The sequence below is a fragment of the Archocentrus centrarchus genome, chromosome 6 (assembly GCF_007364275.1).
Source record: "Archocentrus centrarchus isolate MPI-CPG fArcCen1 chromosome 6, fArcCen1, whole genome shotgun sequence".
In the NCBI taxonomy this organism is placed as follows: Eukaryota; Metazoa; Chordata; class Actinopteri; order Cichliformes; family Cichlidae; genus Archocentrus; species Archocentrus centrarchus.
The window spans coordinates 27,226,635-27,252,863 of record NC_044351.1 but is presented as its reverse complement, the minus strand read 5'-3'; the positions used below and the strand labels follow the sequence as shown (position 1 = coordinate 27,252,863).

General features: G+C 37.8%; 2 protein-coding genes across 5 annotated transcripts in view; both read left to right on the top strand.

The window, feature by feature from the left end:
- Window positions 1-18,098, top strand: part of ptprja (protein tyrosine phosphatase receptor type Ja) — a 59,363-nt gene extending 41,265 nt beyond the window's left edge. Inside the window, exons 5-32 of the mRNA XM_030730565.1 lie at window positions 526-783; window positions 2,000-2,257; window positions 2,339-2,611; window positions 4,067-4,309; window positions 4,774-5,046; window positions 5,893-6,156; window positions 6,607-6,867; window positions 6,996-7,247; window positions 7,677-7,943; window positions 8,179-8,439; window positions 8,530-8,775; window positions 9,367-9,642; window positions 9,722-9,976; window positions 10,296-10,556; window positions 10,872-11,015; window positions 11,168-11,372; window positions 11,726-11,838; window positions 11,971-12,058; window positions 12,144-12,188; window positions 12,294-12,302; window positions 12,410-12,497; window positions 12,859-12,949; window positions 13,218-13,294; window positions 13,500-13,634; window positions 14,981-15,097; window positions 15,627-15,787; window positions 16,441-16,576; window positions 16,682-18,098. Coding sequence (XP_030586425.1) covers window positions 526-783; window positions 2,000-2,257; window positions 2,339-2,611; window positions 4,067-4,309; window positions 4,774-5,046; window positions 5,893-6,156; window positions 6,607-6,867; window positions 6,996-7,247; window positions 7,677-7,943; window positions 8,179-8,439; window positions 8,530-8,775; window positions 9,367-9,642; window positions 9,722-9,976; window positions 10,296-10,556; window positions 10,872-11,015; window positions 11,168-11,372; window positions 11,726-11,838; window positions 11,971-12,058; window positions 12,144-12,188; window positions 12,294-12,302; window positions 12,410-12,497; window positions 12,859-12,949; window positions 13,218-13,294; window positions 13,500-13,634; window positions 14,981-15,097; window positions 15,627-15,787; window positions 16,441-16,576; window positions 16,682-16,834 — 5,210 coding nt within the window. The 3' untranslated portion in view covers window positions 16,835-18,098. The remainder of the gene's footprint in view (window positions 1-525; window positions 784-1,999; window positions 2,258-2,338; window positions 2,612-4,066; window positions 4,310-4,773; window positions 5,047-5,892; window positions 6,157-6,606; window positions 6,868-6,995; window positions 7,248-7,676; window positions 7,944-8,178; window positions 8,440-8,529; window positions 8,776-9,366; window positions 9,643-9,721; window positions 9,977-10,295; window positions 10,557-10,871; window positions 11,016-11,167; window positions 11,373-11,725; window positions 11,839-11,970; window positions 12,059-12,143; window positions 12,189-12,293; window positions 12,303-12,409; window positions 12,498-12,858; window positions 12,950-13,217; window positions 13,295-13,499; window positions 13,635-14,980; window positions 15,098-15,626; window positions 15,788-16,440; window positions 16,577-16,681) is intronic.
- Window positions 18,099-19,987: 1,889 nt separating this feature from the next.
- Window positions 19,988-26,229, top strand: part of osbpl5 (oxysterol binding protein-like 5) — a 50,808-nt gene continuing 44,566 nt past the window's right edge. For all 4 annotated transcript variants that reach the window (XM_030731452.1, XM_030731449.1, XM_030731453.1 and 1 more), the window contains exon 1: window positions 19,988-20,205. The gene's annotated coding sequence lies outside the window, so the exon portion shown is untranslated. The remainder of the gene's footprint in view (window positions 20,206-26,229) is intronic.

Sequence of the window (26,229 nt, the reverse complement as noted above, 5' to 3'; positions counted from 1 at the left end):
ATCCTGTCTTGTCTTTCCTTATTTGGTATAGCCTGTGGTGATTTTTTTTCCTTTTTTAATATGTATCCTCATATATGTGCTCTTCACTCACAGAGCCTGAAGTCGTCAGGAATCTCACTATTACTGATTTCACAACATCGTCTGTATCAGTGAACTGGACTAAACCAGTGGGAAACAGCTCTTTTTATATAGTACAGTGGACAGATGGACAAAATGTAAATGTGAATGACACTTTTAAGAATATTACTGGCCTGACTGCTGGGGTCCAGTATGAAATAAATGTCACTGCAGTGGCCGATGATGGTCATACACAAGGACAGACAGCTACAATCACCCAGTATACGAGTAAGCATTCAAATGTGCCAAGAACCTGGTGCAGCGCTGACGTTTTGCTTGTGATTAGCGTTTGCCGTCGATAGTGATTTGTTTCTTTTTTTCTCAATTTTGAGTGTTTTTCCTTTTTTTATTCATCTAATCTATTTCCATAATGTTTATGCTTGTGTGCTGCTTCTCTTCCCTTTTTAGAACCAGGCACAATTGTGAACCCTACAATCACCGCAAGCACTTCCTCCATCTCATTGAACTGGACCTCCCCTCCTGGTCAGGTGTTCAAATACAAGGTGGAGTGGAATCCTTATGGAACTACAAATGTTACGTTTACAAATAATAACCATGCCATATTATCAAACCTTATCCCTGGCACTACCTATAACATCAGAGTGACTGCCATTGCTGGAGATAATGAAACAGAAGGAGACCCTTTTAATTTCAGCTCATTCACAAGTAAGCCAGTCTTTATTTTTTCACCAGTTTCTAATTTAAATGTAAAATTGTCATGGAAGTCACTCCAGACTTTTACTGGTTACACATGGTCAAAAGAAAAAATTCAAATACACTCTTATTTTCATTCCTTTTACAGAACCTCTTTCTCAGTCTCACAAGGGGTTTACAGATGTTATAGACATGTAACCTTCTATTGGTCATTGTCAAAGAAACACAGAGGGTCAAAGTTACAAGAAAAAGAATTTGAAATTTCCACATTGTTGTTCATAGAATCTGAACTGATTGCCATCTAACTGACAATTCTAAAAAACATGAGCTGACAGAAATAACATACAAACTGTTGCACTTTTTAGGTTTTTGAGTAATCACTTATAGTGAAGACTTAAAATTAAGTCAGATTTGCTCTTGATTTACTTTTGTGCTTTGCATAATTGCAAAAAATGTTGAATCAAACAACTTCTCCTAATCAAGTTGTGGAGTGCTGCTCTGATAATCCATCCATCCATCCATCCATCCTTTCTAGCCTGTTTCAGTTTTTTGCATCTCTATAAAGTTTAGTCTAAAGCACTGTGAGTGTTGCAATCGAGGCATGGTTCTCATATAATGGTGTTTATCACATCCTTAAATAGAACAACTGGCTCTAAGTAACATTTGTAAAATTAATTAGCACAGAGATTCATTTTTCCAGCATGGGCTGTGAGGGAATAGTCAGTGTGTTCAATAAAGACAATACAAGTACAGATTTTTAGTCAAATTTTCTTCATCTGAAATTGTGACTTAAATGAAGGTGAAGCTGTCCAAAGCGTTAAGTAGCCACTTGTACAGCTACTTTTAAACCTTTATCATTTGGACACTAAATAATGAAACACCTAAATCAGGTCATGTTTGCAAATGAGAACTAGTTCTCAAACATTTTACCTGGTAAAATAAAGGGTTTTTAAAAAAAATAAATCGGCTATTAGCTATTTCTGTCAGTACTGATGTGAACCTACTCAAATTAAAATTTAGACTCTATACGTTGTGCACTGTCCATCATTTCAACTAGTGAAGTATAGTAAAATAAAATGTACAGTATAACTGCCCAAAAACCTATAGCCTTGACTGTATATGGAGACTAAAACTTGTAATTTTGTGTTTACTATGCAATATGTTTTTGTTTTTAGATATGTATTTACTGTGTTGATATTAAAATGCCATTTACATCTTTATTCTACAGGGCCTGAAAAGCCTGGGAACATTAATGTTACACGAGATACCAACAGCTTAAACATCAGCTGGATTTTGCCTAATGGAAAGGCTGATAACTATGTGGTCAATATATCAAATGGAAACGTAATGTTTATGAACTCCAGTCAAACACAGGCCACAACAGCCAGTTTTACTAATTTAAAACCTGGGAGACTCTATAATATTACAGTGACTGCTGTTGCTGGAAACTTCAGGAATACATCTGACCAGGTTTCATTTGCCACAGGTAAGCCCAGCAGTGTAATCTCTTTTCATTATTCTAATTATATTTTAAGACCCTGAGAATAATTCTTTTTGTACATTTTAGTTCCTACACCTCCTGGGCCCATCATGATTAGTAACTGGAGCACCTCCTCACTCAGTCTGGCGTGGGCAACACCTGCTGATATGAATGATGCTCCAGACATCAAATACTATATCACCTACCAGGCTGTGGGTGGTACCGTTCAAAGCCAAACTTCCACACAACCTAATACTACGCTATCTCTCCTCAATTCTGGAACCAACTACAGTATATCAGTAACAACTGCTGGACCTCAAAATTTAAACAGCACAGTTGTTTACAATTCTTCTTTTACCTGTAAGTACAGCAATAGGAAAAACAAAGCCATCGAATTCTCTCTGTTTTAAATGCATGTTTTTATTGGCTAGCACCTAAGAGCATTTAATAATTAGTAGCATATATTATCAGTAGCAGTATTTCATAGTTTATAGTTAAGAAATAGACAGAAAATATGGCATAAAAGAGATTGGTATGACATAAAACATCAGTCCTTGCTTGCAATAAGTTCAGGCATATTGCAGTTTTGTGGCCTGCACCTATTATGTTATGAGGGCATCCCATTTAACTGCTTTTATTTTAGCATTGCTTCCCAACTTATCATTTTTCACTCAGCTGTTTCAAAGAACAAAGTTGTGTTATTGTCACAGCCTTGGTGTCAGCGTCGGCTGCATCTGTTACACAAAAACTTTAACGTTGGCCATAATTCAAGAACAATGTGACCTAGAATGTTCAAATTAACGCCAGCGATGCAGCTATTAAAACTCTTGGAGACATTTGAATCTCGGCGAGCTTGACCTGAAGATAAAAGTCAGAGGTCAAGTTTTCTGAAAATCTTGTGAGTGCAATAATTTGAGAATGATCTCACCCAGGAGGTTCAAATGATCAAGGCCAGCACTTCTGTAGCTAACCTGGACCCAGGCTCTAAATACAGAGCATGAGACCTACACCTTCTATGATGTAGTCCCTGGAAAACTGTACACATTTTCTGTGTTCACAGTTGTAGTTGAAGTCAAAAGCACAGAGTCGTACAAGTACAGTATATTATAAAAGTGTATGAAAGTAGTTTCAGTCAAAGCTTCCTAAAAAAAATGTTGAAATTAATCAAAGGCAGAACCAAGAATCAGAGGCAGGCATACAGTTTTCAGAAAAGCTGAACCATTTAATTTTCATCATGTTCTAGCCTGTTTCAGCTTTTTGCATCTCTATAAAGCTTAGTCTAAAGCACTGTGAGTGCTGCAATTGAGGCATGGGTCACACCTAATGGTGTTTCTCATGTCCTTAAATGGATCAGCTGGTTTCAACGAGCATTTGGAAAAGTCATTAGCACAGAGATTAATTTTTACAGCATGAGCTGTGAGGAAATAGTCAGCGTGTTCAAAAAAGACAATACAAGTACAGATTTTTAGTCAGATTTTCTTCATCTAAAATTGTGACTTAAGTGAAGGTGAAGCTGTCCGAAGTGTTATGTAGCTAATTGTGCAGTTACATTTAAACCTTTATCATTTGGACACTAAAAAATGAAACACCTGAACTGCCTAACCATTTCTTTTAAGACTGGTGTGCACTGTCCATCATTTCAACTAAAGTATAGTAAAATAAAATGTACAGTATAACTGCCCAAAAACCTATAGCCTTGATTGTATATGGAGATTAAAACTTGTAATTTTGTGTTTACTATGCAGTATGTTTTTGTTTTTAGATATGCATTTACTGTGTTAATATTGAAATGCCATTTACATCTTTATTCTACAGGGCCTGAAAAGCCTGGGAACATTAATGTTACACGAGATACCAACAGCTTAAACATCAGCTGGACCTTGCCTGGAGGAAGGGCTGATAATTATACAGTCAATATATCAAATGGAAACAAAATGACTGCAATCTCCACTCAAGCCAATTTTACTAATTTAAAACCTGGGAGACTCTATAATATTACAGTGACTGCTGTTGCTGGAAACTTCAGAAATACATCTGACCAGGTTTCATTTGCCACAGGTAAGCCCAACAATGCAATCTCTTTTCATTATTTTCTCCACTTTTTAGAAACCTTAGAAAAACTCTGGGTACCATTAGAATACTTCAAACATGAATAATAACAGAAAATAAAGGAAATTAGCTTTTTAAAAAAGTGATTTATGGAAGCTAAATCTGATTAATTGGATATTTATGCTAATAAATGTATATATTTAATTGTTTTTAAATATGTTGTTATGGAGAAATAGCTAAACAGTTTTGGGGAAAAAAAGAACATTGCATTGAAATGAACATATTCAAATAAGCAGAATATTTGATCCCTTTTGTAACTGTCCTTAAAGATAAAGGTTGATACTGGCATACCTGTAAACGTTGGAGTGTACTTAATATTTATTACTATTTCTACATAACTGAACAGTTTTGTACTTCTTTAAGTTAGTAAAATGACTACAAGGTATCAACTTGCTGTTGTTTGTACATTTTAGTTCCCACACCTCCTGGGCCCATCATCTTTAGTAACTGGAGCACCTCCTCACTCAGTCTGGCGTGGGCAACACCTACTGATATGAATGATGCTCCAGACATCAAATACTATATCACCTACCAGGCTGTGAATAGTACCATTCAAAGCCAAACTTCCACACAACCTAATACTACGCTATCTCTCCTCAATTCTGGAACCAACTACAGTATATCAGTAACAACTGTTGGACCTCAAAATTTAAACAGCACAGTTGTTTACAATTCTTCTTTTACCTGTAAGTACAGCAATAAGAAAAACAAAGCCATCGAATTCTCTCTGTTTTAAATGCATGGTCTTATTGGCTAGCACCTAAGAGCACTTAATAATTAGTAGCATATATTATCAGTGGCAGTATTTGACAGTATATAGTTGAGATTTTGTCAGGAAATATGGCATAAAACGGATTGGTATGACATGAAACATCAGTCCTTGCTTGCATTCGGTTCAGGTTTATCGCAGTTTTGTGGTCTGCATCTATTATGTTATGGGGGCATCCCATTTGACTGCTTTTATTTTAGCATTGCTTCTCAACTTATCATTTTTAACTCGGCTGTTTCGAAGAAAACAGTCGAGGGTTCTTCAGTTACACAAAATTATTGGCCATGAACATTCAACGTGATCTAGAATGTTCAAATTCACACCATAGATGCATCTACTAAAGATCTTGGAAGGGTTTGAATCTCAACACCCTTGACCTGAAGGTAAAAGTCAGAGGTCAAGTTTTCTGACAGTCTTGTGAACGTGAATCTGAAACAGCCAGGGGTTGCGCCACTCCCAGAAGCACTGATTTACTCAACAAATGTTAACGAGACCAACTCTTCTTTAGCTAACCTGGAGCAAGGCTCTAAATACAGTGTCCGGGTCAGACCAATAGCTGCAGAAGGAAGTGAATGCACAATGGAACAGGCATTCAGTTACACAAATAAGAAATAAGAACCCAGTCAAACTCCTGAATAATGAATTCCTTCTGTACTGTCTTTTGTTACTCAAAACATCTGTACTGTACAACTCCTAAAATGTAAAATGCTTTTTTTTTTTTTTTTTTGAGCTTTGGTCTCACATAGTGCTTTGTTTTTTACAGTGCCCAAAGCAGTGACCAATCTTAGAATGGAGATAGTGAACACAACCTCCATCAACCTGACGTGGTCCAGACAATCTGATTACAAACCTTTCTACTCCTACCTGGTGACTGCAAGCCTGGATGGCACGCCGGTCCAGAATGCTTCAACAAACATTGAGACCTATACCTTCTATAATCTAGTTCCTGGAAAACTGTACACATTTTTTGTGTTCACAGTTGTAGAATGGTTCAAGTCCGAACAGGAAAGCATACAGAATTACACAAGTATGTCTTAAAGCTGTTTAAAATGTGCTTCTAAAATCAAATCTTTCTAATCCACGTGGTGTTTTACATGTACAGCTTTACTCTTGTCTTAAAACAGAAGCGGTGGAAAAATTCAAAGCACCACAGGCAGAAGCTTCAGAAAAACTGAAGTGTACAGTTTACACATAAAGATTGTCCTACCTCTTTAATAATCAGTGGCTGTTAGCACCACACCTCATCGGTTTCTACACTTTTCTCTGAAAAGTGTCACGCTTTTTCTTTCTCAAGCCAAAAAAATAACCCTGATAACATTATCAGGGTTTTTTTTTTTTTTAACTGTTGTTGCATTAACATCTAGAAGTACATCTTTAGACATATTTTGGGTCAGAATACAAGTAAATTTGGTTAGCATTTCTTTGTCCCTATTAATTCACTACTAATATCACATTTCATTTTAATCTATTTTTCCAGAGCCTGAAGCAGTCAAAAACATTACAGCCATAGGAAGCACAACTAGCCTGTCAGTGAGCTGGCAACAGGTGAACAGCGGGGTCTCTGCATACAGTGTTGTGCTGTATAGAGACATGCAGCTACTGAACAGAACAGATGTAAGCAATGAAACTGCAAACACAGTCTTTCTGGGCTTGAACCCAGGAGTGATCTACTGTGTGCAGTTGGTCACCCAAAGTGGACCTCAAACGAGTAACAGTTCATCTGTTTGCAACGCAACTTGTGAGTTTCATTGACATTGTGACGTATGACTCAAACTTTATACTCAGTGTTTTTATCAACACTTGCACGTAATGTTTGAATCAATCAAGTTAATCAAAATAATCAACGCTACTCCTTATTCTGTTCAGTTCCCAACCCTCCTGGCCCCATCACAGTGATATCTCAGACTGTTAATTCCATCAACTTTACCTGGTCCCTTCCAAAAGACATGGACAATATCACGTACAGCTTCACTGTGTCAAATGGTAGCAGCTTTGTGAAAGAACACAACTGGTTCCTGATGGAAAATCTCAAGTCTGGAAGCCCCTACAACATTTCTGTTGTTACTGTGGGTGCGATGAACTACAAGAGTACACCAGTGACTACAGTAAACTATACCAGTGAGTAGACATACACCTGATCACACCACAGTTGTTTTGGTGGATTTTCTTTATGCTTTTGAGTTTTTTTAATATCAAGTTTATACTTTTTCTTTCATTCTGACACATTTATTTTTTACTGCTACACATTATATTTCTATGAGTTTTATAATTTTTGTGATGTAGTGACAATGAAAGCTCACCCAGACATATTTTAGATTTGTTTGGAAATAATTGTATTTGTACAAAAATAATAATGTTTAAAAACATGTGCACAATTTACATTTCAATATTAGGGCCATTTAGAAGCACTAAGTGACTGAGCACATACTGCAGATGGCATGCAGATTTCTTTTTCCTGAATAATATTGTTCATACTATTTACCATACGACTGTTTCCCCCGGGTGTGAGGACATGTAACAGGTTTTTCATCTGTCTCATTTTCTCAGGACCATATGCTGTAAGCAATCTGAATCAGACAGAAATAACTACAAATTCAGTGACCTTGGAGTGGAACCAGCTGGAGAGCTTATTAAGCTACTCTTATGAAGTGCAGGTCACCAACGTGTCCGGTGCTATTTTAAAAGACATAATTGTGAATATAACAAAGCAAACAATCACAGATCTTCGTTCTGGGAGCAACTTCAGCTTCACTGTCACTACACTGACAGCAGATGGCACTCGTGCAATTTCTGTGACAGTGTCCTACTTCACACGTATGTACAGTGTATCTTGTCAGAAATTCTGCCTCTCCTGGAAATTCACAATACTAAACTCAAACTAAATAAGCAAAAACAACCAAAGTTAGCAATCACAGTGAGCAAGCTTGTATAGTTTACTGTTATTCCAGTCAGAGAGATTTGTCTATTTTGTACTAAAAAAGAGTGCTGTTTATGTGAACCCATAATGCTACTGCAGTTTTAATAATAACAGTTTCTCCTGTGTTTGTAGGGCCATACAGTATTAGTGAGTTGAAGGCAGAAACCTTAAACACAACTGCTATACAACTGGGTTGGATGAAACCACTTGAGTACAGTAATGACTATAAATATCGGGTTGAGACAACAGGCTGCTCCTCCAAAAACAACACCCTAGAAAATGAAACCATAATCATATCAAACCTCAACCCTGGGACCAGCTGTACCTTCTGTGTTTCTGTCATGGCGGCAAATGGCATCGAAGGGGGAAAAAACTGCACCTCTCAGTACACGTGTATGACTCGTAGCTGGCATTTCAAGTTTTCTTTTTCAAACTGTCGGTGTTGACATGCTTTAATCCTTTTTGTCCTCATCACATCAACAGACCCCGAGACAGTACAGCCCAATATATCCAGTCGTTCCAATAGTTCAATCACAGTGACATGGACAGCACCTAAAGGAAATGTGGAACATTATAAAGTTTCCCTAAATGGCAGTGTTGTAGCCCTGAACTCTTCGAATACCTCCTACCTATTTGAATTCCTGTCAGCTGGAAGGACTTACACCATCATTTTATTCACAATTAGTGGACCCTTCAATGCATCATCTGGACCCAGTACTACTGCCACTAGTGAGTATAATAAATGTTTGCAATTTTGAATAGAGTCATATTACTTATATTAGCATTATAGGTAAGAATGTTTTTTGATCATCTGCATTTTTATTCATTTCAGCAGGTTATGAAACAAAAACACTGAAAAGTTATTTGTTTCATTTAATATAATCAAGAATGCAAGACTTTGTCATTATTAGACAAATACTGAGTGCTTCTCTGGCACCACACGGGTCCTGCTGTATGAGAGCATGTATGCAAAAATAGGACAAAAAGGTTTTGACAAATTAGCTGTTTCTGATTGGTCCCTAAAAGTCTGACCTCATGCCATAAGAAGTATCGTGAAGTTTCATTCAACATTGCACTAACAAACTGTGTAGCATAATTAGATAAGTGAGCAAACATGGTAATCGTAAACAGGGCAACATGTCATTTTGTTATTTTACTTCCCTTTATTTACAAGTAATATGAGTGAAAATATGCCAAACAGTGTAACATTCACTGTTTAAGTGTGCATATATTAGTGAATAATTAACTAATCTTTACAATAATGTTACACAGCTTATGTAAGCTACATTAACATGTTGCATTCCCTCCCTACCCCTCCAGTCCCTAACCCTCCAGGGGCCATTGAGATCCTGAGCAAAACAACCAGTTCCATTTACATTAGATGGAATGACGCACCTCTGATGACCGGTGCAAACTTCTTCTACCGACTGACTTACACACCATCCCTGGGAGCAAATGCCAACAATATCAACTCCATCAGTGCCAGTTATAATTTATCATCACTGTCATCTGGGACTTCCTACAACATCTCTGTGGCAACTGTGGGGGAATTGGGTTGTGAGAGTGAGAGGGTTCACATGGACATGGTCACCACAAGTAAGGGTTTTATATTTGTAGTTTCCTTTTTCACCTTTAATGTATGAATTAACTTTTACATCTCTCAAATGTCTGTCAGGACCACTGAGCGTGCTGGATCTTAGGAGCACTACAGAAGAGACAGACATCATAGTCATCTGGAACAACCCTGCTGATTACAAGGAAGGCTATGAATATATTTTGGCCTGGAGCCCCCCAAATCAGAACATCACAATGAACACCACTATGTATAATATCTCTAACCTGGTTCCTGGTAGCCGCTATAACTTTTCTGTAACCACAACGACTGCTGATAAAACACAGGGTGCACCAGAATCGATTTCCAAGTGCACAAGTACGGACATGACATATTAATTCTGCAAAATTTTGTTACATAAGTTTGCCTTTGGTCTGTGCTCATATGAAAAAAGTTTTTAAATTTTAAATTTTAAAGTTTTAAATTGGAAATATATTCTAACATTGTCTTTAGGGTAATATATATATATTTGGGATTTTTCAGCCATAACCTACAACTATACAAGTTAATTGATGAAACAATTTATTTTTGACTTGTAAGCCCAAGTTTTAGATCCTCTTTAGGCACAAGAGAGAAATATATTATGTAATAATTTAGGAATGTTCTGTTTTTATGTTATTTCTGTTTCACGCTGCAGATGCAAGCCCAGTGACAAGCTTAGGCTGCCAAGGTCCAAACAGAACAAATGCAAAAATCATCTTGTCGTGTTCCACACCCCGTGGCCAAAAAACTGGCTTCCAGATCCTTCTAAACGGAAATATCATTGCAGATGACCCCTCTTGCAATTATACTGTTTCAAACCTTCAATACTTTACAAAATATAATCTGACTGTGAAGACTCTAAGCTGTGGACAACCCAGCATTCCTGTGTCTCTTCAGTGTTCAACAGGCATAACAGGTATGGCTTTGTGCTTTGCAGAATGTAGAATAATGGTAATATTCAAATGTATTGCTCTGACACATTTCAGCACCAGAGTTTGAGACACATATAGCAGACTTTTACAGAAAATACCTCATGCTAATTTAATCCTTTTGCCTTGTTGCTGGTCAAAAACGTATGTCTATGCATTCTCTTGTCTGTGGCTAGTTTGTTGATTGATCAGTAGCTGATAGTACACTCGGTACAAATAGAACTGTGAAACATTCCTGCAGTTTCTTTCCAAGTTTTACTTTAATATTAATATACAGTTTTCTTTTGATTTTTTTTCTTAAGTTCCGCCCAAACCAAATAATCCTTCTGCCTTGGCGACTGTGATGAGTTCAAAATTCAATAGTTTTATTATTCAGATTGATTCCGTAATGTTCAACGACTCTGGGGGACCAATCACACAAATTGGGGTGATGATAACAAAGACTGGTAGGTTTTACTTTCTCTTTTCTTTGTCTGAACATGAAGGACAGTAGTATTTGCGTCATGTTGTTATAATTTATTTGTGCTGGATTTGACTCATGACAACTGTTTTTCTGTCAAAAGCCAATTACTATTATTGGTGTTTTTTGTACTTCCAGAGACTCTCACTGATTGGGACCCATACTTGAATAAAACTTACTCTAACTGGAAAAATAATGGCGCTGATGCTTACCTGGCTACAGTTGTACAGAGACAACAATCACAGTTGCGCAGCAGTGAAGATTCTCTGTGGATATCGATAGGAAATAAATCCACATGGGAGGGCTACACGAATGGTCCTCTGGATGCCAAAGAAAAATACAAGTAAGAACACAAACCAAATTGTGTATAAAAAAATTTGTGCATTAGGAGACAAAACACACTAATAACATTATAAGTCATATAGAATTTGGAAGATAATGTACATTAATTATTATTAAACTCAGTGTGAGCAATGATTTTATTCTGATCTTTTTTACTTATGTTCTGCTAGATTTTATATGAACTAACCTTTTACGTCTTTGACTATGGTCGCTAAGATTACAGCACAGTTACTTTGATAATTGCAGAGAGATACTGTAAACACAAAAAGGCACTTTAACTGTAAATACCAGATTTGTGTATATAAAAAATCATTTTAAATCTTTAAACTGAGTTTTTTTTGTTAAATCCTGCAGATACGCCATTGTATTATACACCCAACTGAACCTGCAAACTGGCCTTGTGGATAGTCGTAATTCATTTTTTGCAATAATACCTGCGGGTTCTGTCACTCTCCCTCCAAACCCAGGTACAGAACAATTGTATTGTTTGTTTGTTTGTTTGTTTGGCTTATGAGGTGCTTTTAGTAATGTTAGAGAATTCTTAATGACATTGGTCATTTGGTTTTGTCTCTCCATTGCAATTTTTGCAAACATTGTAGCTGACACTTACATTGCTATCGGAGCAGCAGCAGGGGTTTTTCTAATTCTCTTCATTGCCCTCATTGGCTTTATTATCTACTGGAAAAGGTTTGTTACTGTAACCACTCATAAAAATTACCATCAAGTCACCAAGAATAAACTCTAAATTTATAGTTTATATACTTTCCTGTAGGGTAGCTAAAAAAGAATCACCAGACATCCAGATTCAGTCCTTGAGGTAAATATTTTTATTTATATCATCCTGTTATACTGTATGTATAAATATAATTGGACAACAATTGGTTCTCTAATTGTTACTTTTTCTTCTTTGTTTTTCTTCTAGTCCCAAAGTGTAAGTACAAATCCTTTAAATCATAAAGTATGAGCAGATCTTTCAAACATTAATAGTGTTTTTCTGAACAAAACTGAACTCTTTTGCCTGAACTGTGGTTTGAGCAGAAGTGTGCTTGTGAATGTGGAGAACTTTGAGGCTTACTTCAAGAAGCAGAAAGCAGACTCCAACTGTGGCTTTGCAGAAGAATTTGAGGTGAATCATAAACTGATTATTCATTGACTCTTGATTTGTGGATGTATGAATAAGTACATGATACTTATTCATACAGACACATTCAGACACATTAAACACTTTAACAATGTTAGAAATAAATCAGGGCTGGGACAGTTTTACAGTATCACTTACACTCTCACAAAGGTACAGTTTGGAGTGATGCAACTTTAATAAAAATCAAATATAATAATTATTACTGGAATTAGTCAAAATCATAATGAAGGTTACATGTAATTTGATTAAAAAGAATAGCCTCACTGATTTTAACTTGTGTCTTCTAGTACTGCACGTGTAGTCATTAACTCTGGTTTCTTTTTTTTTTTTTTTCTGTATTTTACAGGACTTGAAAGTTGTTGGCACTGGTCAGGCAAAAATACACGCACTGCATCCGGAGAACAAGCCTAAGAACCGCTATAACAATGTCCTTCCATGTGAGTCGCCTTCACAAATCCACCTCTACTGCTTTAACCATAACACACTCACTCTTTAAACAGTATCATTGCCTGTATCACAGTATCTGCTATCATTTTCCAATTTTGGTTTGTCTATAAAACCAAAAGTATCACGTATCCATTAAAGGCATAACACAGTGTAGGAAAATGTACTGAAATAATTACATTTTAAATTCCTTTCACACTCATAAGAAGTGCATTTAATTCCAGCCATAAAATTTTATGTACCCTCTTGTTCGCCTCCTAGATGATTCTTCTAGGGTGAAACTTTCAATTATCCATGGAAGTCCTTATGATGATTACATCAATGCTAACTACATGCCGGTGCGTACTGACACTCTTTCAAGCAACTCTCTACCACAGTCATTTCTTTAGCATCAGTAAACATCCTACTCAGCAACATAATTTCGCTTCATGACATGCCATTTATTAAACTATTCCACCTTTATGTTAACTTAGCATTTAAAAATATCAGATAAAAATGCAACCAGCGGTTTTCTGTGGTTGGGCTCATATTTTATTTTGATAGGGTTACAACTCGAGGAAGGAGTTTATTGCCGCTCAGGGTCCTTTACCCACCACAGTCGACGATTTCTGGAGGATGATCTGGGAGAAGAATGCGCAGACTCTGGTCATGCTGACACGCTGTAATGAACAGGGACGAGTGAGTACAAACACAAATGCTAGAACTAGCGGCACAAGCATCGTTACACACACACACACACACATACACACACACACAAAATGTCCTCCCTTGTGTTAGAAAGAAAAAGCACCTTATCCTAAATAATGAAACTAACATTTTCTGTGAAGACATTCTTCACAGCACGGTGAACCGGTGGTTAGCACTGCTGCCTCACAGTTAGAATACCATCTGGAAGGCCTGGGTTCGATTCCACCTTGGACCAGACCACTCTCTCTCTCTCTGTGTGGAGTTTGCATGTTTTCCCCGTGTCTGTGTGGGTTTCCTCCAGGTACTCCGGTTTCCTCACACAGTCCAAAGACATGCACTTACTGGGGTTAGGTTAATTAGAAACTCTAAATTGCCCATAGGCATGAATGAAAGCATGAATGTGAGTGTGGATGCTGTCTGTCTCTCTGTGTTGGCCCTGCGACAGGCTGGCAACCTGTACAGGGTGTACCCTGCCTCTCACCCTATGTCAGCTGGGATAGGCTCCAACCCCCACCCCCCCATGACCCTGAACAGGATAAGCGGAAGTGAATGGACAGATGGATGGACATTCTTCACATTAGAACACCTGTGCAGGATCATGAACATTTTTAACAGACAATAAGGAAGAAAATTAGAATAAGTCTAATAAATGCAATCAGTTCACACAATATATTCATAAATATTTAATATGGGTTGAAGCAAGTGGTGTTTGGAAAAATATGTTTTAAGGAAACCATCCATCCATCATCTGCTGAGTAAGGCCTCAATCCCCCCAACCACCTCCGTCAGCTCTCCTGGTGGGACACTGAGGTGTTCCCCAGCCAGCCTAGAGATACAATTTCTCAGTGGTCTGCTCTTGGGTTTCCTTGTAGTTTGACTTGCCCAAAACACCTCATCTAGGAGGTGTCAAGGAGGCATCACAGTAAAATACTGGCTCTTATGGATTGATCACATGGAAGAGGGGACATATGACTCTGATGCAATGTAGATCAAGGACCAGTCAAAAGCAGAGCCTTGGCAGTCTGATCCCCAGTTGCTGAAACTGGTTCTTGGGACCTGGAATGCAAGTACAGTAATCCCTGTAAGCCAAAAGCTCAGGCTTCAGACTGCTGTAAGCACTCAGATTTAGACATTTTATTTTTTTCTACTCTTGGATCTGTATGATATCAATGTGAGCATAGCATCCCCACCCACTTGCCGTATTTGCATGTTTTCTTCTATACAGTCATGTGATGCTCACCTGAAGAAAGTACAGCTCTTACTGGTTTAAAAAGATGATTGTTATTCTCATAATATTTACACTTTGTCAAAGCTAAAACATCTTCTTTTCTTTCCAGGTAAAATGTGAGCAGTACTGGAATTCTCGCACTATGAAATGTGGCAACATCATTGTGACAGCAAGGTCTGAAATACCACTTGAAGACTGGACCATCAGGGACTTTGACATTAAAAATGTAAGTGTTTTGCAGTTCAGTTTTATTTATATAACACCAATTCACAACAAGCCTCAAGGCTCTGTAAGATAAATACCCTATAATATTAGAAAGAAATCCCAACAATCACATGGCTCTCTATGAGCAAGCACTTGGAGACAGTGGGAAGTAAAAATTGTAAGTATTTTCAGGTTACCAAGGAAAAGGAGGAAGACTACTGGATTACTAAACACTATGGTCACTGAATATTTAATGTGGTTTCCAGCAGGTGTCCCACAGCCATAATACTAATACTTTCCAATATTGTAACAAATGTTCGGTAATCACATGTCAGTATTGATTGATGCTCTCTTTATTGACAACATATCTATGTAACTAATATTTTGTATTAGTGTGCCTGATGAAAATGCACTTTACTTTAAAACATAAATCTTTGTAACACATTTTAGACAGCCAATTTATCCAGTTATCTTCTGAGGCAATGATCTATCAGTTATCTTGTCTTGAGTATTTTCAGCTGTTTTGAGGTGCTGTCCTGTTTGTCCTTCAGGTGAAAACAGCAGAAACCCGATCAGTTCGGCACTTCCACTTCACAGCTTGGCCAGATCACGGGGTGCCACAAACCACAGAGCTCCTCATCAGCTTCAGGCATTTAGTCAGAGAGCACATGGACCGACACTCCCAACACTCACCTGCTGTCGTCCACTGCAGGTTTGACAGAGCACACATGGAAATACACACCATCAAGCTTGTATGGAAACCTGGACATAGGTGCAAAGCACAGTGGTAGGGTTAAGTAAAAAAGTTTATTGAACAGTCTTTTTCAATAATGATATGCTGAAGGCAGGTAAGTTGATCAATTTCCAGTGGTCCTCTCTCTCTTTCACTTCTCTCCGAATAAAATCCTTTTCCCACAACTTCTCCTCTGGTCCGGGCCTCTGGATACAGAAAGACAAAGGTGAGTAACACACTAAAGATTTAGAGTCAAGCTTGCTATACTGTATGCAGTGCAAAGATCTGGCAGACTTGGTAGGTGCTCTAGCCGTTTGTAGCCAGAGGAGAACTGGGTCAACAGCCTGCAGGTGAGTAATTACACATGTGGCTCAGGTGTGTGGCTGGGCAGAGACCTCAGGTATGCTCCATGTCTGGAACACAAAACACACATATCCGCACAGACACACTCACACTAAACAGAGGAGGGAGATGAGAGAGAGGACAGAAGAGGGGAGAAAGAGAGAAAGGGCAAGCCGACCCTGGAGGACTGGGTACCACGACACACACAGCTCTGCATTTATCCAGTGTGTCTGTTTTCAAAATATCAAAAAAAAAAATTACATCTGTGTTTCTATGTTCTTTACACTTAGTGCTGGTGTGGGGCGCACAGGTACCTTCATAGCCATTGACCGCCTGATCTTCCAGATTGAAAGAGAAAATACTGTAGATGTGTATGGCATTGTTCACGATCTGCGCATGCACCGACCCCTTATGGTGCAAACAGAGGTAGGAAACGGTCATACTGTACTCACTGTGTTTTGTTGTTTGAAGCAGTGACATTTGAGTGATATGCTACATCTCACTGAACCTTTGCATTTGATATACCTGCAGGACCAGTATGTGTTCTTAAACCAGTGTGCCTTGGACATCATCCGGTCAAGAACGGGGACCAACGTGGATCTAATCTATCAAAACGCCTCTGCAATCTATGAGAATATAGACCCAAAAAGAGGGATTCCCAAAAACGGGTTATACAACGCATAGGCCTTGGAAGTCCATCAGTTCATCCGTCATTTTCTTCACTTATACAAAGAAACTGAGCAAATATCTGTGAAGTGGAAGCTTTGAACACATTTTTCTGTATTTATTTTTATTGTTTTCAGGCTTTGAATAATAGTCACCTAGGTTCCTGGATTCAAACACATATTTTATTATATTTATTTGTTAAAATTTATGAATGTTCTAAGTGAAGGAAACTGTATGTAGAGATGCAATAATGGATTATCTATTTTGGACTCTTTCCTTTAATTACATATTTTTGTACTCAGATGTTTTATAAATTCTTCTTCCTTACTACTGTATATAACTCACTGATGATTACATCTTTTTGCTCAGGTAGTGTGATGGATGCTGTACAGACATTTTTTGATCAAGAAAAACTTGTAATGAATCTTTGCCTTGTATAAAACAAATGCTGGTACGAATACGTTGTGCCTTTGAACAACCTGCTTTAACACCAATAGGTGGCACTCTTATGTTTTTAAATGAAAAAGACAAATGTCTTAAATTCAGCCATCTGTTTTTGCATATCTTAAGCCAATATGAACTCTGCAATGCATTTAAATGAAGGAGTCTTTTGCACATGTATGCGCTGTATTGTGAATAATGCACTGGATGCATTTGCCTTCTACACTGTCTACTACAGAGATGTTTTTATCCATAGCATTAATGTTGTGGCCTGTGCTTTGTGAAACTGTTAGGATTTTTGCTCTATACACCCAACAATTTTATGCTTGCAATTTTACTCAGTATACAGCTCAGGAATTCAGTGAAAACTGAACATGTTCCTAGCATCTATGGTTTTAGTACTTTGAGGAACTTTGTCCATTGTTTTATCCTCATTCTCAACATTGTGCATTCCTCACAGAAGCTGCAATGTTTTGTCACTTCCTGCTACATATCCAGTCCTTGTATGGACATATCCTGTGATGTTAAAAGGGCCAGAAAAACACAGGCATTCAAAGCACAGCATTTTCCATGAGGCAGGTACTTTTTTTTTTTTAAGAGAAATTAATTTAAGAGTTATCCATGTCCATGTTGTATTTTTAGTATCTCATAGTGTATTTAATGCAATTGTAAACATTTGTGTTTAAAATGAAAAATATAATTATTCACAAGGATTTATGATGTCTTTGAAAATGATGCTTGCTGGTAATATATAAAATATGTGTGTGTGACAAGGATTCAAAATTTGTATAACCTTCAAACTCTCAAATGAAATGGGATTAAAAATTCTACAATATCATGACACAATACATTACTTCTCTTTTTTAAAATCTGCCAGCTTCAATATGATTAAAGCTTTGTTTGCTTACTTTAATGCTATCTCTGGACAATCATGAGTTTTGATCTATTTACAAAGCTCATATCATTGAGCATATTCAGATAAGACCATTAAAAACCATAAATTGCACGCAGTGTGTGACAGCTGCACCAGCACTTGTGATAATTTCATTGTGTAAATAGTTTGTAAATTGTTTGAGTCAAATGGAAAGATCAAAAGGACCAACACAATACATGCCTGCATGCTGCAGAAGAGGACTGAGCTGGTACACCTCTGCATTATTCAACTTTGAGGTTGCAGGTAGATAAGTGCACCCTCAACGAATGAATAAATAATGCCATTTCTGTTTCTTACTTGGTGGGGAAAAAGCTTTTCACAAAGACTTCAGGAGACCATTATTTTCACACAGCATTATTTTGCCACAGATATAAGATATTTCCAGCATACTGGCTTTAATAAGCCTGAAATTTCTCAGGCTTCCAAATTCGCCTATTTCTCCATCTTTGTCCTCCACTTCTCCACATCATCTCTGTCTCATGCATCTCAGGTCAATAAGTTGGATTTGAAAAAGAGATGTGGCATTTGAATGTCCCATTTTGGACACATACTGTCCTGCAATTGCAAAATGAAAATAGGACAAAATATAACTGGGTGATCCAAATTCAGTAATGATCTCAAATGCTTATGTGCCGCAAAATCACCATAACAGGTTATGCCAGTAGATTTTTTGCTAACCTTCTCTGAAATTAAAAATAAAAGAACAACAACAGAAAAGACAAGGTGAACTATTCATTGTCTGATCTAATTTAAATATGGCCATTTCTATGTAAACGCCAGGGCTTACATGTTAATTGTAATAATACATTTATAAAAAATGTGACAAAGTTTACTCTTTGATTGAAGTTACAAAGGATAAGACTGCCACACCATATGTTCACGTCAATGAGTTTCAGACTCTTCATTACCTACATTTATCTAATAACAACAATTAATTTTTTTTTACCAATAAAACAACAATAAGAGCTGGAGAGTGTACCTCTGCCAGGCCTTAAAATGATCTCCACATCATATATAATCGGAGACCCTGAATGCAGGAGGATATCTGGACCCAGATTAACTTGTGTGGCTTCTTGAGAACATCAAGAAAACTTATTTCAACTTGATTTTTATTTGTTAAGATATACCCAATTTTGCTTTACCTAGCAAATAATGCTTCTAAAAATTTCTGGTTCTGAACTAAATTAATGCCAAAAGTTAATCATTGTTTCAGCCATGCTGGACCTCTGGTAAAATTTATATATTTTTTATTTTGTTTTTATTTGACCTTTATTTAACCAGGAAAAAAAGACAAACACACACACACACACACACACACACACACACACACACACACACACACACACACACACACACACACACACACACACACACATTGAGATTAAAATCTCTTTTTCAAGTGTGTCCTGGGCATGGTATATGTTTATAACATTTTAAGTAATCATGCTCAACAAACAAACACACAAACAAAGAACCTTTATTTTTAATTTATGCACTTTTATGTTGTGATACTTCTATATGGAGTATTTTAAAATTACATTAAAATGTAATAAACAATGTGTGTATTATGCAATGTGCCAATGTGAAATTCCCAGTTATAAAGTTTTGTTTGTCAACTTTGATTTGTGCCAGTTTAAAATGTAATATATAAATATTTATGACAATAGTAAATTTTCTGTAATTTAAGGAAACATCTGAAAATGAATCTGAAATGGAAACTGTGCCAGTGTTTATCTTGTAGGTCACATGCAGCTGGTGTTGTACGCAGTTGCGGCCACAGGTGGCGCCACAGCTCCCTGTGTGGCAGCAGCAGATGAACCGCAGGAGTATACGGTCCACTCCACACTCTCCATGTTGAAACGAACCGAGCAACTTGTCCTCCACCCGACTTCAACCGTCCGTCAGAGCCCGCCTGTTGTCCGCCCCCCAGAAAACCCAGCTGTGTCTACACAGCACCGTGCTATGACGCTGGACTGGGAAGGAAGCTTTGGAGCAAGTGCATGAGCGACAAAGAGTGAGTTTACACGCCTGTTACTACAGCACGACAACACAACGCCAAGCATAACTTGCTATTTTTAGTAACCGTTACTTGTATTTATACAACTAGCGCATTTTTTAAGAGCTAGCTGCTAGTTAGCTGTGATAACACTGAATGGTAGAATGAGGAAAGATTAGCTTTTTTCCTGGGATCCGCACTGCAATTTTAGGCTTCCCATCGCCGCCGCATTTAAAGGAATTCGGTCAGTGGTGATAGTAACGTCATCTTCAGTGTTTGGTTTGCTGTCTGGCTGGGTAGCAGCTAACCTTACTAGCTTGTTGCCTCAAGTAAACCCTCATTTCCACGTTAGCGGAGCAGCCCATGCCCCATGCGGCTGCAGTTTTGCTGTCACTCGTTTGCATAGCAACCACGAGCCCCACCGGTGCCCAGGATGGCCGTAAAAAGCAAGGGCATATTCCTGTGTTTGCTTCTTTTAGGTTTAATAGGTTTGCCGTGTTGCTTTCACTTGCTTCAAGTGTTACAAAGAGTAAATAAATGAAAAATCTAGAACATTGTACTGTAAAACGCATGAGGCAGAGCATAGACACATAGAGGGGTATTAACTGTAAGCATAAGAAAGCAGTCTCTATATATTCTCTATGCCATGTGGGATGCTACGTTTTTCTTTGACTTCACTGCAGAGTGCGACTGTAGATAATTCAAAATAGAGCGACGAGGCTGGCAGACATTTAAATGTCAAATATATGCAGGACAGGCCAAGACATCGCCAGCGTTGTCCAGCTGCACTGTGCCAAGTGGGATGCCAAACCTGCAACCTTTTCATGGGATCACTAGGAGCACATTTTAAAAGCCAGGAGGATTTTCTACAGAGACCCCTTTAAAACTCACCTTAAGCATTTTTTTTTTCATCTAGCCACAACGTTTGCTTAATGTGAGTATGGAAATTTGATCAGAAATTAAATGTGCACTCTGATAGATATATTTTATAAGAGAGGCACTGATTGTGAAATTCTGGGTTAATAATAACAGATGTTTAGGTGCCCCACTGATAAACTGCAAGTTAAAAATAAATAAATAAAAGAAGATGAGATGCAACAGATAAATATTGGCCACTTACATCTTATTTGCAGATATACAAATTTGTGTAAACTGGTGATTATCAGTAGATACATCAGGGCTAGCCTCACTGGTGCAAGTCTACATTCACTGATAAGTCAGAAGCTGCAGCATAGAAATGCCATAACAGAGCGTTTTTGAGGTCACTCAGAAGCACAGACTTCATTACATAGCTTGCTTGTGTACAAGACAGTGCTGATAAGATTTTCAGTTCCATCATGTAGTTCTCATTAGATTGCCTGGAGTGTCTGAAAAGCTTTCAGACCACAGCAATAACACTGAAAATGACTTAATGAGATCCATATCAGTATTTATACATGTGAAGGTCTTATGAAAAAAGTGCAGCTCAGCAAATAGCAGATCATCAGTTTTTTAAAGCTTTCAAAAAAAAAGAAGTGTGGGTCAAGTGATACTTGTGGCATTTGATCTTGATGAGATGATGACTAAATGTGGAGATTTTTCAGTGCCACTTTGTCTCATCCATCTTTAATTTTGTGGCATTATGTTGAGTTGGGCTTTGCTCGTGATGAGAATAACACTGAAGTGCTGAGTGCACTTTAGTTAATAGTTAAAGGGATTACTGGAATGTGTCACTCTGCTCGAAGTGAAAGTAGGTAATATCTGGGAAATTGCAGCAGAGCTTGAAGAAAAGACAATTGTTCCCACTCTCTGTGCTCTATAAATTGTTTATTTGCTTTGTTGCTTCAGTCTTTCTGGATCTGTCTGCACTTTCATGGACTCAGTCTATCAGAGAGGGTTATATGGAATGATAAAGGTCTAACGTGCACTGTCACCATTCACCATCAGACTTGCTTCGGACAAAAAAAATTGATCTGATATTGAATGACTGCAGAATGTCAGACTACAGCTGGTGTCAGTAGCAGAGATTGGAACATGGCAAGCATTAGAAGGTCATTAGTATTGCGTGGGCAGTGGAATTAGGTCATGAAATCATTAGCAACAGAGACTACTTCTTGTCGCATATCTGATTTAAATAGTGTCTAATACCAGTTATCAGATTGGGAATTAATACAGTTATTTCCGCTTTAGAAAATTAATGTTAGCTTTTCTATACTGACATCCCAAGTCTCGTCACACCATGTGACAGTCTACCTTGCTCTAATCAGGTGGGGATATTTAATGGTTTTGGGCCCTAAGCCTATCAACTAGAACTGCGGCTTTGCTCTGTCGTGAATTACAAATGAGGAGAGAGTGGCAGTGAAAGAAGGAAAGAGAAAAGAGACGTTTGAGTCATTTTCTGTGGGTGGATAGTCCTGCTTTTTTATCACTGCTTTTTCTAGCAGGAAGACACAGCAACAGATGTCCCGACTTCCATGCTGTACTGTGAGGGATACACAGAAAATACCACGTCTCACTGCATCCTGTAGATCAGACTCTAGAGAAGAAGCCAGCTAGGGGTTGAAGATGCTGACTAGTTTCCCTAGTTTCTTGACTCCCTCTCTCTCCCAGTCTAAATGCTAATCTTCACTCTGTTTTTAATGTAGAAATTAGATATTTTTACCTGCTTCTGATTGTCTCTGTGTATCTTAATAGTAATTTTCCAAAACATACTCGTACCTTTAAACTGCTACTTTGAATCTGGCAGTTCTTCACAATGGAATTGTCCTATTCCAGGGCTGATAAGTGGCTCAGTGCTGTTTCCAGTTCCCTTGAGATTTAAATACTTTCCCCGACATCTAGTGGGGGAATCTAGGCTAATACTGCTCCATACAGAATCTGTCTCTCTGCCCCTAGAGAGCAAATGCACTTTTAGGAGCTCATATTGTGCCAAGATTCCTTTCCCCTGCAGAATTTTTCATTACAAGTTACTTTACAGATCCTAGCTGACATTTTTGTTTTAAAACAGGGCGTTTTTGTTACAAAATATCACTTTTACCAGAGGAAAACTGAACTATGTGAACACAGTAAAACACTGATGTTATTAATGTTTTTCTTATTACATCATAATTAATGCTTTTATCCAAATGGATGCATTGTTTATTCAGATATTATTCTATAAAATTCACAAGGACTTCTGTTTTACCTGTCTAAAATGTAAATGGAATCTGGTACAATTTTATTTGCTGTTATATTGTCTCTGTATTAACACTGAGTAAAAAGACCCTACAGGTCTATAAACAATAGTTTTTTGTGTTGGTCGAAATTAACCCTGGGGAGTGAGACAAAGGCTTCTGAAACCATGTTCATGACATTTAAATGCAGAACTGAAAACTGGATTCTTCTCTTTTCATGGAATTGTGTGTCAAAAACAAACAAAGGGTAGTTTTGTAACAGCTTTATAACCGCATATAAGTTTAACTCTTGCTTTGTTTTTTTCTCTATTCCCGACAGCCTGGACTTAAAAAAAAAATTTTTTTAAGCTATTTGACTCCAGCTGCATTTGCAGCCAGATTTTTTTGTTTATTTGTTTGTTTCCCATTCTCTTGGCTCTCTCTTTGTCTTTTGCTTACTTTATCCACACACGCAAACAAATAAAGGGTTTGTGACTGACCTCCTGACCCCTAGAATGACTTCTCGCTTTGTTCCTAGATAACTGACCAGCAGGTGTCTGTATTTATAGAGCAGGTTTAACCCCATATATCTACCGCTCAACTTTTTACAGGCTGCCAGCGAGTGTTCTCACAACAGCTAGTGCCTCTGCAATCAATATCCACCTTTCTCTCTCTATAGCTTACTATATGGAGTTGGTGGTTGTGTAAATGCTTCCAGCTTTCATTATGGGCCAGTATACTATGTGAATATTGTAGATATAGTTGTAAAACTTGATTTATTTAAGATATGTGCCCATATTGTAGAAGCTGTCATGTATTGTGGACATAGAATACATTCATTGTTTTGTTATTTAATACTGAGGAGCCATATGGGTTAACCCACAGGTATTCAAACTTCCTGCTCATAATGTGTCTGGTTGGTTTTCTGAATTACCTACATTAAGTATGATGTAGTGTGCATATCCTCACAAAAGTCTCCATTGGTTTTACAGCTGTTTCTGAGGGGCAGGGCTTGCACAGATGTTCAGTCCCTGAAAATGATTGGCACTGTGCACTGCCCGTGTCAAACGTTGCTAATCTGCAGTTTTCTGGGATAAACTGCAGCATCTGTATCAAGTTTACAGCGTGGCTGTTGTAGGTTTCTGACATACTTTTAACACCGTGTTTTCTTACAAAAGATGTGCTGCTGAGAGGCTTGTTTACATCATCAGCCTGTCAAAGCCCACTTTCAGAGGGTCGTCACAGTGCTCTGTGCAGACAGAATGATATTGGCATTAATTTTTGGCATCTGTGTTGCTAATGTTTTATGTCCTGCATTTTATTGCCTCCAGATAAATCCATTAATAGCCGTTAATGTAATTCTACAGCTTTGTTGCTTTAGGAGACGAACAGTGTAAGCATTTTATCTGTTAAACTGCAGTCTGTTTTCTTAATGAAGCAGTTAACAGGGGGAGAAAGTGACTCTGTTAGGTTACACTAAATGGAAACTTGTGACATCCATCTGTGGATGAAGTCGTTCCAACAAAACAAGCATTGCCTTAACCTTTGAGAGTGACCTTGGGTCGCAGAACATGGTTGATTTCCAGGACATAAGACCATCATCTGACTTGTGTCTTAAAGTGACACTCCACATAAAATCAGTCTTTTTAACATTCACCCCACTTTTATGAGAAATGTCTTTAAAAGCTTCAACTTCTGCCAGATATTGATCACGAATAGTATGATTTATGTTGTTACAGTGGTTTCAAGTGTGATGCAGGGAAAAAAAGTCTACACTGTTCATAGGAGGATCCTGAATCATTGCTGCACATTTATCTGTGCTGCCTTACTCCCTCCGGTGTTAATGTGTCCCTGCTTCTAGCATTCCTCTATGCTTCCTCTTTTCTTTCTTTAAGTAAACATATCTTGGTCTCCTCTTTCTGCTGAAGGCATAGAGATGAAATTGATATTGACCCTCTTATCTAAATCTTATTATGTGTACTTTTGCACAAATTTAAAAGATTTTCTTTTACGGTAGGTTAAGTTGCTTTTTGTTGCTACAGTACTGAACAGATTTTGTTGCTGTAGGTTTTGACATTTAAGCATTATTTAATGATTGATTAGTGTCCTCTTCCAATCATAATTATATTTTTCACAGCAACACATATACCATGTCCAGCTGAAATGTTTCTATTCTTCTTTGCTTCACTAATTGTTGTGTTAACTAGGAACATCACAAGTGTTCTTGGATTGTTCTTCTTTGAAACAGACTTTCAAATATAAGGGGTGTTTTATACCAAGGACTTGATATCACACATTCTTTAAACTGTGGGCTTTATACCATGCATACAGTACTTCTATGTTTAACATATGGAAATCGTCAAATGGTGGGAAGCGCAGTCCAAAATACCCCCAAAGCATACAGTATGTAATTTTTATCATCCACACATTGCTCGAGATTTGTTTGGCAAATTGGACGTAATACAACCACCGGTTGCTAGGGAAAAAATATGTATTCCTGTCTAATTCGGAGTGGTTCCTGGAGGTTGCTATTTCTTACTGGGTGAAATTAGTTGCAAAGAAGTTGCTGCATCAAAAACCTTCTAGTGATTGCTTTGGTTGGTAGCAGATTTCCACTGTTGCCTGTAGTTTTTCATGTTTGTTTGTACTCGCTAACTACTAGCCAAGCGGAAGTAAAACTTGAGTGCCAATATATTTCAAAGGCTGAAGCTTTTACTTTGAAGGCAAATAGTAGCTGTTTTTCACTTTTCACAGTCTTACTACAGCTCGGAGGGTAGTTGGCCAATCCATCACTTTCATGCAAATTACAGGTGACCGCAGCAATATGCTAATGACTAAAGCAATTATAAGGAGGTTTTTGCCAACCGGTTGAAGAATACACATTTTTCCCTGTCAACCCACATGTGGCTAG